Raw genomic sequence first — 15374 nt, forward strand, 5'->3', positions numbered from 1 at the left:
TTTTCTATTTGTTTTTGTATAGAATCATTCATTTTTTATAATTTGTATTATGATTTTCTTCTTGACAGGTGCAACAGCATTTGATTATTCATACTGTGCACCAAATTATCCTTCATACAAGCCAAATCAAGAAGCAGATCTAATACAAGTGCAGCTCTTAACCAGACATGGAGCAAGAACACCACTTCACTTATCTAAAAACTATTCAAATCACTGGAAATGCATGTATGATGACATGAGATCAGCAGGAAATGATTTTTTACAGCCATATCATGTACACGTTTCTTATGGAAGTTCAATTTTCGTTGGAAATTGCGTTTACGGACAATTAATACATACAGGAAAAGCAGGATTAGCGAAATTAGGCAAATACTTAAAGAAAATTTATATTGATCAGTTGAAATTTATTCCGCCAAATTTAGATCAAGAAACAGTAAAATTCCGAACAACACAAGCTCACCGAACAATAAATTCACAGATATCGCTTATATCAGGCATGTATCCTCATGCAAGTAACGTAGAAATGTATATTGCAGATAAAAATTACGATCCATGGCGAAGAACAAGCCTACTTTGTCCGAAATTCGCAAAATTACAGAAAACTATACCAGAAGACAATCATATTACTAATCAAACCCTTCAAGATAAAATTAGTAATATTTTGGGTGTCGGATGGAGCTCTACAAACGATGTGATGACATCTGCACTATGTAATAACTACAAACTTCCTCCAAATATTACTATGAAAGACGTAGATGATGCGATAGAGCTTAAAACAAAACAGATGCAATTTTTTTATTCCCATTCTGATGTTTTTCCTTTGTTTTTCTCGTTTTGTGCAAGCGAAATGGTCAATGAGATGTTGAAAAGGATGAATGGAGATTCAAATACGAAGTTCATCCACTGGTCAGCACATGATGGAAACATTTTAGGATACTTAGGATTGCTTGGATACACTGACAACAAATGGCCGCCTTACGGATCGTATATATTGACAGAGCTGCTTAGATTTAGAAGCAATGGAACATATATTGTTCAGTTTAGATATAATGGAAAACTTCTGAAAATTCCGAGGTTCAAAAATGAAACTTTTGTTTATTTTAATGATTTTTTGAAATTTTTGACATCAAGTATGCCAAAATTCCTTAATGAATGTGACTTCAATACAACACAGTTCAAGATGAGTGATACATTTTATGTATCAGCTTAATTTTTTATTATTTTTATTATATTATTTTTGTTATTATATATTTCTTTTGTTTTGTAAATGTTATTTTGTTTATAGGTAACTTAAGAGTAACAATCCTTACTTATACATTTTTAATTTTTTATCAACTCAATAAAATTAAGATTAATGACTGCGCAAACACCGCGATTTGCTAATATTCAACACTGTAAATGATATATTATATTATGAACATCTAATTGCCCCTCTATAATAGAAGTTAATAAATTCTTTTTCTTGTTTTAGGCTCATTCTTTTCAGATGATCCTCCAATATAGAAAATACCACATTTGAAATAACTGAGCCTCAGATATCATTTTAGAAACCGAAATTAGAATTTTATTGAATAAAATAATGTCTTCAACAGATTGAAATGTATAGTAATCAATTTAAGTACATTTAAAATCTAAAACAATAAGTAATTTCATTCGAATTAGATATTTTTTTTCTGAGATATGTTTAAATTTATGATAATTTAATAAAGAAATAGTTAAAATATAGATAAATAATATATAGTTTATTGATAAGCAACAGTTATCTGAGAAACATAAGATTTGTTAAGTTCTGGAATGTTAATTTTCGGCAGGTATAAAAATCCTGTCGTGAGAGGGATGTATTTAATAGGAATTTCCTTCTTCTGGTTACGCCACATGTGGAAATTGAGTTTTCCTGGACCTTCGAGGAAGAAATTTGGAGTTTTTTCAACGCAAAGGGTGAAATTAAGGAGTTCGCTCTCATTTGGAAGTCCTTGACCTCTTTCAATGATAATCTTGCAGTCAATTACGTCATTTATCGTTGAACAATCTGGAGCTTCGTATTTAATCTGAATTGGCAACAAATCCTGCTTGATCTCGGGAGTCTTGAAGCATATAGATCCTTCATCAATGCCTTCTGCGTGGAAATCAACGAGAATTTCGTGGAAAATCGGATTAGATGTCTGGCCAAGGAAAGTAAACGATTCCTTTGGCTTCACAGTACTCGGAAGACAATTAATATCAAAGAAATCAATCGTTCCTGTGATGAATGAAATCGTAATCGGGATTGAAAGTACATTTGTAAGAGTTGTCTCGATAATTACTGAAGCATCAGGGTTATCGATAACTGGTAAGATTTGGACTTCGAAATCTTGGTTCAAATATTCCATTTTTGTCTTAAATGGAGAAATGAAATTAAATTTCAGAGGTTTCTTGAAAACTCCTGTTCCGAATTCATCAGTATTGAATGAAACAGTCAACATAATAGCTGTTTGGAGTTCAACATGTGTCATAATTGATAAATCTAAATTAATTGTTGAATTTGCTTCCATGTCCCCAAGATTATTGACTTTTTCAATAGGATTTCCGTTATATGTACCACTGAGAGTAATTGCAGACTGACTTTGCTCATAAATGAAGGAAGTTTGGACATTATGAAGTGTAAGATCGCCAGAAGTGATTGTAATCTTGAGAGGAAGCTTTGTACCGATTACGCATTGTGTTGGCATTGATACATCAATCTTACATGACGATTCATCTGGAATAATAAATATTTTTTCAGTAAATGTGGATTCGAAGGTAAGAGTGATGTTATTGACTACTAAATTGATTGATGCTGCACGAAGCATTCTCTTTTTAGGGGGTGGCGTGAATGTTCCACTGATTTTTGTTGGTGTCAAATTTGATAAATCTCTTGGACCAAGAGAATGAACAAAAGGTTGTCCATCATCAACTGTAAATTCAATGTTGATATCATCGCAATGAATATTTTTGGTTAAAAATGATTCTAAGTGGAGATCAAATTCGATATCTTTGCCAGTTGAAACTTCTGTATTTGGAAAACGCAATTTAGTGGCAATTGGGAATATTCTAACAAATCTTTCATGAATCGGTAAGCAAATCTTTGAACATGTCTTAGATTCTTCTAAAAATCGATCAAATAATTCTTCGGATTTTGGTGAACGAATTAATCGAGACTGGCGAAGTACTGTATCAAAGATAGAAAGCTCAATATGATTTGTATTTTTATCAATTGTTTCTTTTAAATCAAGAATTGAGTCTAATAAAGGATAAAAGTTATATGAAACAACTTTTTCGAAGCAATCACCAATCAAATTAGCTGCTCCAGCAAAATACCCATTATCTACTAATTCTTTTGTCTTCGAAATGTTCGCAATTACTTCACTACGCGACATCCCTTAGATAATCGTTTTCTTCTCAAAATATTTGTAAATTTATGAAAAATGTCACATTTATTCAAAAATATACAAAAATATATAATTTATATAAATAATAATTTTTATTAAAAATTATTTTAGACACTTTTTGACGATAACTTTAACGTACAGTAAATATGCGAGGTGTTACAACAGAGTATAGAGAGTCATACTGTTGGATAAAACCATGCAAATCAAGACGTGGTGATAACTATGATGATATGATTCGTAAAAAGATCGACGGAACTTATGATGAAGACGAAAATGGATATGATAATAACGGTTTATCTGATTCTTTCGATGGAAACGGCATGAATTCTAGAAATAAGAATGGAAATAACGGAATCAACGGAAATAATGAAAATGGAAAGTCAAATAATGGCTTTATAGGATTATCTTTAGAAGATTGCTTACCAGATAAGACACCAAAGCCAAAGGATAAGTCTCCCGTACCAACGCCAATGACAAACGGAGGTAACGCAAACAATACAAACGGAAATGGCGCAGCCACAGAAGAAAAACCAAAATCGTTTGGACGCAAGAGCCTTATTTCTAAGAAGAAATCAAAGAAAGCATCACAAGAATTCAACGATAAAGCATCATCAAGATCAGGAAGCAGTTTCTGCAACTTTGGACAAGGTAACAGCACAAGATTAAATCCTAAATTTAACTACACAACATATAACGTCCAAGCAGGCGATGGAATCAATCCAAATACACTTATTAGAACTGGTTGCCGCGGTATTGTACGCTCAAAGTATAGTAAGCCGTTAGATTCACAATCAGTTCATATGTACAGACCTGAGTTCTTTACATCTGTTAATGATGCTCCTGATGATATTAAGGAAGAGCTCCAAGGCCCATTCTGGGTTTCTTGGCCAGAAAATACTCCTCTTCCAGATGAATATATTGAACTCAAGCCTGTTCTTTCTCTCTAACTTATGATTTATTGATTTTGATTAAATTATTTACAAATGTAATACATTTTTTCATCATATTAATTCATCTTAAACTAAGCACATCGCAATTGACAAAAGATGGTGTATTTTAGAAGAAATATTGCACACATGGGAAATAGTGTAAATTATTGAATTCAGAGGAAAATTACAAAAGAATTGCCCAAAATGCAAAAGAATTGCCCAAACCGACATGCTTAAATAAATTAAAAATGCTTTGTTGTCTTTTTGATAAAAAGATTATTATTTTTTTATTACAAGAAAACTTAAATTTATATATAATTTAAGAAAATCCGAAAGATGCAAGAGAAGAAATACCAGTAGGCTTTGTAGATCCAACAAGCTTCCTCTTTGTTTGTTTCTTCTTTGGTTTATCAGTAGATTTCTTCTTCTTTGCTTTATCTTTTTCATTTTCTTTTTCAACTTCTTCGACTTCTTTTTCTTCATCGGAAGAAGATGAGGAATCATCAGCCAATCTCTGCTTCTTTGTTCTCTTCTTCTTCTTTGGTTCTTCCTTCTGTTTCTCATCATCTTTAGATTTCTTAGTCTTTTTAGTCTTCTTTTGTTCATCTGTTTGTTTAGATTTAGCTTTAGTTTTCGTTTGTTTCTTCGGTGCTTTGAGAGATTCAGGAACATTTTCAAGATCATCAAGAAGTTCTTCATCAGAATCAATACGTTTCTTCTTAACTTGTATATCAAATATTGTTGATCTCTGTGATTCTCTAGGTTTATCATTCTTTGGTTTCTCTTTCATCTTTTCGATCTGGTTTTCATTCTTTTCTTCCTCTTCTTCTTCATTTTCATCATTTGTTGGAGGTGGTTTCAATCTCTTTAATTCGCATTTCTTTATTCTCTTATCACGGAAAATAAATGGCTTTTCTTTAGGCGTGTTTATGAAATCTTCCAATCTATTTATAATAGTGTTTTCTCCTCTCATCACTGCGAATTCCAAAGCTCTTCTATGCACTTCTTCATCATCTGTTAATTGTATAACTTGAACAGCTTGAAGATATTTCCTTTCTACGAGGCAATCTCTAAATCTCTCTAATATTGCTGCAGCATCAGGATTTCTACAAGAAAGAGGACTATTTATTGGTATAATTGTTATTGGACTTGTTCTTAATGTAACTAAAGATGGAAGCGGAATTGTGTTTGGAACTTTTTCTCCTTCTTTAATAATGTATCCATAGATATATCCGTTTTCAACATAAGCTGTATAGAATGTTTCATTTCCTTGTAATTCATTGTTCAAATCTAAAACAGGTGACCAAAAAGTACCAAAGTTTTCTGTTAATTTGAAAATATAATTATCACCACTTTGTATGAAACATTCTTTAGTTTCAGCATCAAAACCTATCCATTTAAGAGGTTGTTTTCCAGCCAATAAACTTTTAGCAATTGATTTGCGACTTTCCACATGGAAAATCTCAAATTTATGAAGAGATCCAGTAACAATAACAAGTAATTCATCAAAAGCAGCCATTGTTATTGGCCTATTATCTAATTCTATAGAAGCAAGAACAACACCGACAGTATCCAATATATGGAATCTGTTTAATGATGTTGCAATTGCAAAGAAAGAAGATCCAGCGGCAACAAGAACAGCACTTTCTCCAAAATCTAAATTTCCTTTTGCTTCATTTAAAATTGTTTGTCCATCATCGGAATAAACTCTCAACACGTAACTTGTTGATGAACAAATGATGACATTCTGTCCGTAGATAGAAACAAACTGTGCATTGATTGTATCATGACCATCTATTTCTGCAAATGGCATGATAGAATCAGGTCTTAATAATTTGACAGATTTTTCTGCGAAATCTTTCATTCCTTGTATTGCTACTGCTGTACTATTGAAACAGACAATTCTATCTTCATCATCATTATCAACATTAACACAACCAGGCATAAACTGTCTTGTTAATGTTTCGACATAATTCTTCTTTGTTTCGTCGTTTTTCTTTTGTTCAAAATCACTTTCATCGGATGGTAATGGTGGAGGAGGTTCGTAGACATGTTCTGAATTATCTACAGTTCTGTTTTCGGAATTTGGAGGTACTTTTTGGGAATTTTCTTCATCCGATTCTGATTCCAAAAAATCTTGTGGTTTTGATGTGTTTTCTGTCACTTTTTGTTCGTTATTATTTTCAGAATTTTTTTCATTATCTGAATCAGACAAAAATCCCTTAGATTGATTGGAATATTCTTCTTCTATCAAAGGAGCCAAAGATGAAACATGAGACTCATCATCACTGTTACTTTTTTCTAATGGTTTTGGATTTTTAATTGTTTTCTGGATTGGCACTAAATCAAGCTTTTGTTGTTTAGCATGACTTTTAGATTTAGCCATTTTCTTCTTTTGGACAGTGTCTGTGTCTTTCATAGATGTTTTGAGACTTCCGAAAGCATCGATTTTGGAATTTTTCTTTTCTTTTTTATTTTCATTTTTTTCTTCAATTTTATCTTTATCTTCATTATCTGAGATGAAATCTTGTGTTACAACTTCTTCGATATCTTCGCCTGCAGGAGTTTGTATGTCAGAGAGTTCAGAAAATTCTATTTTGAAAATTGTTCCATCTTCATTTCCTCCAATGATAGAACTCAAACACCAGTTAATGCATTTGATGCCAGTGATAGATGATTTCATGTAGAACTGTGATTTGATCGTTTGGTTGCTGTTGTTTAATGTTTGTGGTCTCTTGAAAATGAAAATGTTACTTTCTGAGTCAATAGCTGTAATATAGTCACGTGGGGATAGTGATAAGAATTTAATTGGTGTTGACATATCAGAAATAGTAATAATATCTTCTGTTTGATGGTTTACGTCTAAAATTGAAAACTTCGAACTTTCTGATTCGGAAGAGAAGAGTAAATAGGCTGGATATCCCCAAGATAATGATGTAGGAGGACAATTGATCTCTTTCTCAAATATGTTTGCGTTGTTGTTTAAAGAAAAAACGTGTAATTTTTGTGATTGTGTATATATAGAATAATATTGACCATCATGGCTCATTTTTGCCCATAATATTTCTGATGGTGCTGTATTCTCGTAAATAATTGTTCCGCTTGTATGGTCGATAACGAAATATTGGTTGTTTTGGCAGCAAACAAGAACATTGTTGCCTTTGCCAGAACATGAGATGAAAGTTATGGATTCTGGAAGAGTTAGTATGTTGTGAATTGTTTGAATTTCTGGCCAATCGACCTTATATAAGACTTTTGAAGTACCACCGCATATTATAGACTTGTGATCTGAACAAAAAGATGCTGATTGCAGGATGTCTTCCGAAATTTTCTCTAAATTTGTGTTTGCTGCATCACTTAAATCTGTTTCGTTTAGTCTTTGAATTCTTCCGTCATCTTGACCAATGGTAATAATCATATTGCCATATGGATCACTGAGTACTTCTCTGACACAACCGAAATGAACTGGTTGCTCAAGCTCTCGAAAGCTCATTCAACCAGGAAAAAATTTTTAAACGCGCGCAAAATGAATTATAATTATACTTTGACTAAACAATGCAACAATTCAAATAACAAGAAAAACATAATCTAATAAATGGCATGTTCAAATTTATTAGACAAGCATATCATGTGATTTATTGATCTGCAGTGCGAAGTTATATATTTGATCAAATATAATTTGGGGCTTCAGGTGGCTTCGCTTGCCCTTAGGGCAAGCACGCCACTTTCGGCCAAATTAAATAATTTTTTGAAAAATTGAATTATTCACTATTTAGTTGGCGCAAAAAGCCAACCAAATAATGAAGAATACTAATATATGTTTACTTAAAATATATCTTTTAATCATACTTAATATGATTAAAATTTCTGAACGAAAACTATCAAAAATAAGTCATAAAAATATAAAAATAAGAATCTAATTTATTGTAGAATAAATATCCGCAAAGCGCCGATAGAATTAATTGAAAATTTGGTGTTACATTGGTACATTTATTGAGCTCGTGTAGATATTTAGAGAATAGTTGATATTGATGATGCATTGTACAGGACATGATGTATAAATTTATCATCTACTAATGATATATCAGAGATTTCTAACATGTTTATAAATTTTGTTTTTTTAGTCGGAATCACTCATGCAAATGGATTTTACATGAGAAATATGAATATATTTCAATTTTTGTTTTTCAATCATCTCATATTTCGACTTTGACTCTGGGAATTTCCATAAGATTTCATATATTTTTAGAGTATGTGACATTATTAATTTGTGCAAATTTACAAGAAAAGTTGTGCAAATTTGGTCAACTTTACTGTGCAACAAGAAAACAATGCACGCCCGTAATTCCCAATAAAGTTTTCGTTCTTCATCATTTGTGAAATGCAGTGCTTATGTTTTGAACGTTCGTATTGTAGCAAGTTTTATTTTGTGCGAGCAGACTATTGTATGCATTATTTCAATAAAAGTTAAAAAATGAAATATCAAATATCAAATCAACTAAATTTAATAAATATATTATATGAAATTTGATCACAATACATTTTTGAACTATGTCATTTAGTTAAAAATCAAGTTTTTATTATAATAAAAATGAGAATAATAAAAATATAAATATTAAGAATATTTATCAAATATATGATTTAAAAGATAATAATAAATCAATTTGGCCGATCTAAAAATGCTTAAAAAGACTGAATTGACTGCACAAGATAAAATTAATGAAATTTTTGAATATTTCCATTTTTGTATAAAAAAATTAAGTGAAAAAGTATTTAATTTTCACTGCTTCTCCCATCTCTGAAATTTGCACAATTTTTCTCCTAAGTCTCCAAAGCATACTAAGTCTCAAGTTAATCTTCTGATGATATATTCTATCTATACACTAAATATGAGTCCTTTTCTCAAACTGGAAATGGTGATATAACACTTAATACTTTAGATAAATATTGTTTTTAACTTTTATCAATATATATATAGGTTGTTTTATTATCGTCTGGTAAAAGTGACGAAATTATCATTGTCTTCTTAAAAAGAGATTTTATAAGCATGTTTTGGTACCTAAATAAAGGAAAAACATCAATTACATCTATGTATATAGTGTGCAAACACGCAAGATATATCTAATAGCTCTTTATCTGGCCAAAAATTCTATTATTCGAAAATTCACATTGTCGTTTAAAACCGCCAGACGACAACAATAATACAAAAAAAATTCCTTTTGAGAATATACAATTGAGATATAACTTAGATGATGAGTATTGTTGATTAGTTTTGGTCACAGAATCTTGAAATACTCTGGAATTTAATATTTATGATATATTAGACAAATGTTGTTTTTAACTCTCACCAATGTATTATATTCAAAATCAAAACAAAAAATTCAGGGATATTTTTAAAAACTTATATTAATCTACAACTTATATTAATTAAGTGGTGAATAAATGTAATGATATAAATATGGTATTTGAATTAAAATATGTTTTATTCAATTAACAGGACGTGTGTTAAGAGTAATAGTAAGAGAGAGACGGATATAATTAGATTTATAATATACATTGTTATTGATTGTTATAGGAACATATGGAATTGTGATGTCTTCAATAGAGATGTATTGAAGAATTTCAATCGTTTTTTGATCCGAAAGACCTGTTCTGTTATCATAATGAATATAAGTTGATTTCTCCTTAAGGATACCCTTACATTGCGTAGTTAGAAAGAGAATATGATATTGTCATGATTGCTAAAGTTTTAGGCTCCAGAAATGAATATACATCAAACTGAAACAATTGATAAATTGAATGAACTTTTGAGAGGTTCTCAAATAAAAAAAATTATCTAATTTTTTACAATATTACTATTATTTTATCCACATATGTATATATAGTAATTTGAGAAAACTTTTAGGAAAAAATAAGTTTAATAAAAATCTGAATTTTACTTGTTGTGGGATTGTTATTAATTGACACTCCAGACGTATTACTAATAGTTATGCGTATGCAATTAAAGTATTTCTGATGGACAAAATGTGAGATTTATATCAGATAATTCATTTCTACTATTAAGTTATTCATTTATGAGTTTGCACTTATTCGCACTAAATAAATAACTATTAAAAATTGTTTTAATTAATTGACACCATATAATAGAGTGAATTTTGTTTGATCAAACAACAATAGATGATAGATATAAAGCCAAGAAACTTGCTATTAATATGCTCTACTTGCTATTTCAATGTAAGTATGATATTTTCTAAATGTTTCGTTCAGATAACTTAGATATATTAGTCAAAATTTGAAATTTTAATAGCACATATATTAAAAATAATTATTATTCATAAAAGATTAATGAAATAGTAAAAAAAATCAATCAAATTATAAAAATACAACATTTAGAAGAATTCTTATTATCCTTCAAAAAGTCAGTATTTCTGCTGTAATTTTCTACAACATTGTAGTTATTGCACTTTGTCTATGGATTTGTATATATGTTATATATAAATTATATATATAAACTGCCCATAAGTGCAATTTTTATATAAATTGTTTATTTCTTTAACAATTTCATATGAAATATGCTTTTTTAAGCGTATCAAAGCTGTGTTCTTAATGTGCATGGATATATCAAGAAAAATGTCGAAAAAAAATGTGAATTCACAAATTCACTGAATTTTCACCGTTTTTTGAATTTTGCTACAGCACTAATATTAAATAATACTAAAATCTTCTGTCTTTGTAAAAGAATAAATTCTGACAAAAAGTGCTCGTTTAAATTTAATGATCATCTGTATGACTAAGTGGTAAAAAGTGTTTATGACCAAAAAAGGGTTACATGCTTAGTCTATTTTTCTGACAGGATACTCTAGATTTACATGATCTCTATTTCATATCTCCGTTTTTAGATTCTTCGACAGATTTTATGATAGAAAACCAAGATTAACAAATTTCCGGCATGTTAATGAAGAAATCTGCAGCTACCCTCAATATTATTTCAATAATCAGTATCGTTTCTCTTACAATTTATTTTTTTCTCAATAATTTAACAAGAAATAACAATACACACTTGGTTTTACGTATAAAAGCTAAGTGTCGAACTTAATCAACTTTACTTACTTAGCAAATGAATATTTTTGTGGTTGCGAGTTCTGAATGCTGAAGTTTTAGATTTCTCTATAAATGATATCATTGCACTTACAATGTTGTTCCAGCCTATTGCATAAATCATAGAAAATCCAAAAAAAAATAATATAAAGAAAATTCATGTCATGAAGTTCAAAAAATACCGTGTAACATTAAAATTTGTTATGCATAATACATTTTAGCTATTATTGATTTTTTTTAATTTTCGAGAAATTGAATGGTGAGTCCGATAGAGAAATTTTTAAAAATCCTAGTCCCTCATAGAAGTAATTTCCCTCGTCTCCCATACTTCCAAATGTATGCATATGACATAAACTTTTATGCATTACACAAGTGGCCAATAATATCTATAGAGTAAAAAATTAGAAATTTAATTTTTTTATATGATAGTTATATTTCAGATTTGCGAGCGTAACTTTTTTCTCCATGGCATACTTGTTTTAAGAGCAAATGATCAAAATCGTCCTTCAATTATTGAAGGAGCTGATATCTTTTGAAAATTGAATTGAAAGGGTATTCAATTTTCAAATTTCCTCTCAATTTTGGAAACATATCAACTCTATGAATTAACAATTATGTGCCTTCACAGTTTATCAGTCATATAAGGTGCTTATAAAGAAAAAAGTTACGCTCGCAAAATATGTTTTTATATAGATTTCACATAAAATAATTATGTAATTTCTAAAAAGAATATTTTTGTTCTTGAATATTAAAGTGTATTGTAGTTTAAAAAGTTTTAAATATGTTGCTAAAATTTCAGGTTTATAGCTCATGTCTAGCATGACTTCTTCGTATGCGCAAAAAATCTGACACGTAAGGGTATCCTTAAAAAGTTTTTTTATATCATCTGTTAAAATTGTTCGATGTGTTACAAATAGGTGACTATTGCGTAGAAAATAGTAATCAGCTTGATAATCAATATTAGCTAAAAACTTTCCAGGAATGGAGATATTTTTCGGATCCACATAAAACGGATTAACATGTACTGTATCATAAAATATTATGCGTCCAACTGTAATTGTATTGATATTGTTTAGGAATGTAATATATATTAACGATAGACAAGATTCAAATGCATAATCTCCAATGTATGTTAAACATCCAGTGAATGTGAGATTTGTTATGTTTGTGCAATATCCAAATGCTTGTACTCCAATAGATGTCACACTCCATATTGGTGAAATATATTTTAATGATGTACAATTCCAAAATGCTTCACGTCCAATAGGTGCATAATTCGATGTGAATGATAAATTTGTGAGTAATGTGCAATAAGAAAATGACCAATAGCCAATTGATTTCACAATACCTGTTATTGTGAAATTTATTAATGATGTGCAATTATAAAATGCTCTATCGCCAATAGATTTTACATCTCCTAGCAATGTGACACTTGTTAAGTTTGTGTATTCGCGAAATGCTTCATTTGCAATAGTTGCAGAACTCACTCGAAATGTTATATCGTTGATTGTTCTCAAATACGGAATTGCTTCTATTCCAATATATGTTAAACTACCAGTGATTGGGATATTTGTTAAGTTTGTGCATAAATTAAATGCACGATCTCCAAGGGATACTAAATTTCCTAGAATTGTGATACTTGTTAATGCTATGCATCCTTCAAATGCACTATTTCCAATATATGCCTCATTCCCTAGAATTGCGATACTTGTTAATGATGTGCATTGATAAAAAGCACTATTCCCAATTTTAGTTATCATAGATGGAATTGTGAGTTTTATGAATGAACACCATGCATCAGATTGTGCAATTCGTAAGTGGACATCCTACAAATGCAGAATTCCCAAGATGTGTTACTTTTTCTGGAATTATGATATTCGTAAATGAACTATAACTAAAAATAAATGATACTATTTGATCTACAACCATTTACATTTTCTGGAAAAATGATACTATTTGATCTACAACCAGGAAATGAACTATCTCCAATATATATTACGTTTTTTGGAAAAACGATACTATTTAATTCACAACCAAAAAATTCCTCATGTTCAATAACTTCTAAACTTTCTGGGAAATATATTGATTTTAGATGGCATCCAGAAAAGCAATCACTTCCTATTCCTATAATGTTTTTAGGAAGTAAAACTGTTTCCAAAGAGCTGCAACCATTAAATAATGATTCATTGAGAAATGTCAGTTGATTGCAATTACTGAGATTTGCTGAGCTAATTCATAAAAAGCTAAAGCTATAATTATAACTACTCATGATTTGACTATCTTCTTCGAAACTAATTGATGTGATATCAAGGAAACAATCATAAAATGCTGTGTGATAGGAGTCTTCACTAAATATTTCTTTGACTGTTTTAGGGATAACAATATTTTCATAAGACCCATCACAACCAATAATAATTTCATTATTTGGATCTTGATATTGAAATTCACTATAAGCAAAACTTTCTGAAAGTAGAAAACAAAACAAAATCAGTCTAAGATTATCTTTTTTAGAAATTCATAAATACGAAACTCGAACGTGTATATATTTATTTTTAAAAACTATATATCATTAATAAATATAGTCAATGCAGGAAAAAAGAAATAAAAAAATACGTGATTTTATTTCTAAAAACAAAGAAATTTGTAATAGAAATTGGTGCATAATGTTAACATCGTATTGTAATTTGCCACATCATGGTTGAATTATAAAATTTATCTTGCATTAGGTTGGATATGAATGTTGATGTATCAATGTGATTTTAGATGAGTTTGGAACTCTTTTGAAGGTAATACATTTAATTCAGCATGTCTTGATGTGAAAATAAAGAGAGAAAAAGAAAGAATTTATACAGCCATTCTGAATTTCAGAACTTTTAACGTTCATCAAAACAAAATACCTTAAAAGTAAATTATTTAATAATATATGAAAAATTGTAGTGTTATAAATTTCTGATTAGTTTACATAAAATGTAAAATCTGCAATCACTTTCGTTTATTTTATGCATTATGACATCACTTAAAAAAACAACGCAAATTTTTATGTCAGATTGTGAATCGAATGAGAGTTAAACCAAAATTTCAGAAAAGAGAGTCTTTAACTTAAAATACTTTAATAAATCTTTGCATTACCAGATTGTGAGTAAGTACCCATCATATAGTTGGGCATGATTTTTTTTTAGTGTGCTACCCTCCAAAATTCAGTTTTGTGCGGTGAAACCTGTTATTGAGGAAAACTGTTGAATCTGGTCGTACCGTTTCGAGCCGTGTTTAAGCCATGCAAGAGTCAGACTTGGATGATATAAGTTATTAGTTGATCTGAATCTTCAATATCTAAGTTGATGTATTATTCTAGTTTTGAGCATACACATAGATTTTAGTGAGTATTTGCATATATGTCTTATCATTTCTTAGTGGTTTACCGCATGATTTGCATTAAAATAGAATTGATTTGAGGAATAATTGCAAATAAGCGAGTAATTATGTTATCACATTGGATAACCTATCTTAATATTATATTTTGGACGAATTTTAAGTGTCACAGAAATTGAAAGCAATAATATTTGCGGGAAGATTTGAATGGATATTTCGGTTGGCGGGGAAATTTGAAAGAAAAAGAGGCGCCAAAAAGGTGCCATTTTTCATTTGGTTTTCTCTCTCGAGCAGCCAAGTAATCCGTATTACGGATGTGCTAGTAAGTCAAAGCAGATCTTTACATCAGTTGTGCGATGTTAAGATTCTCATTTGATTGAAAACAAAAGCTGTAATCGCTTTACTTTTGTTGTCTCGTAATAGCTCAAAGCTGATGAATACACCAGTTGTGCGGCGTTATTTATCGAATTTGAGTTCATAGTATTCAATGAAAGTTTTGGTTAATGATTTTTAAAATTATTGACTTTCCTTTAACACGTCATTTAGGATCACCCACGTTTCTTACAGTTCA

At 29.9% G+C, this 15374-nt stretch overlaps 5 protein-coding genes across 5 annotated transcripts; 2 read left to right on the forward strand and 3 right to left on the reverse strand.

Moving 5' to 3' along the window:
• Positions 1 to 49: 49 nt before the first annotated feature.
• Positions 50 to 1210, forward strand: TVAGG3_0693900 (histidine acid phosphatase; the record flags this gene model as incomplete). The annotated part of the gene is made up of 1 exon (XM_001317124.1): positions 50 to 1210. One exon carries the CDS (start codon positions 50 to 52, stop codon positions 1208 to 1210), a length of 1161 nt encoding a protein of 386 aa, XP_001317159.1.
• Positions 1211 to 1738: 528 nt separating this feature from the next.
• On the reverse strand, positions 1739 to 3409 carry TVAGG3_0693910 (foie gras family; the record flags this gene model as incomplete). The annotated part of the gene is made up of 1 exon (XM_001317123.2): positions 1743 to 3395. The coding sequence occupies one exon, from the start codon at positions 3393 to 3395 to the stop codon at positions 1743 to 1745; it is 1653 nt and encodes a 550-aa protein (XP_001317158.1).
• A 140-nt stretch (positions 3410 to 3549) lies between these two features.
• TVAGG3_0693920 (uncharacterized protein) lies at positions 3550 to 4372 on the forward strand (the record flags this gene model as incomplete). The annotated part of the gene is made up of 1 exon (XM_001317122.1): positions 3554 to 4354. The coding sequence occupies one exon, from the start codon at positions 3554 to 3556 to the stop codon at positions 4352 to 4354; it is 801 nt and encodes a 266-aa protein (XP_001317157.1).
• Positions 4373 to 4614: 242 nt separating this feature from the next.
• Positions 4615 to 7854, reverse strand: TVAGG3_0693930 (WD repeat and HMG-box DNA binding protein family; the record flags this gene model as incomplete). Its single annotated transcript, XM_001317121.1, has 1 exon — positions 4656 to 7829. The coding sequence occupies one exon, from the start codon at positions 7827 to 7829 to the stop codon at positions 4656 to 4658; it is 3174 nt and encodes a 1057-aa protein (XP_001317156.1).
• Positions 7855 to 12066: 4212 nt separating this feature from the next.
• TVAGG3_0693940 (protein of unknown function (DUF3447)) lies at positions 12067 to 13194 on the reverse strand (the record flags this gene model as incomplete). Its single annotated transcript, XM_001317120.1, has 1 exon — positions 12067 to 13194. The coding sequence occupies one exon, from the start codon at positions 13192 to 13194 to the stop codon at positions 12067 to 12069; it is 1128 nt and encodes a 375-aa protein (XP_001317155.1).
• Positions 13195 to 15374: the final 2180 nt, after the last annotated feature.

This window comes from Trichomonas vaginalis, chromosome III (assembly GCF_026262505.1).
Source record: "Trichomonas vaginalis G3 chromosome III, whole genome shotgun sequence".
Taxonomy (NCBI): domain Eukaryota; phylum Parabasalia; order Trichomonadida; family Trichomonadidae; genus Trichomonas; species Trichomonas vaginalis.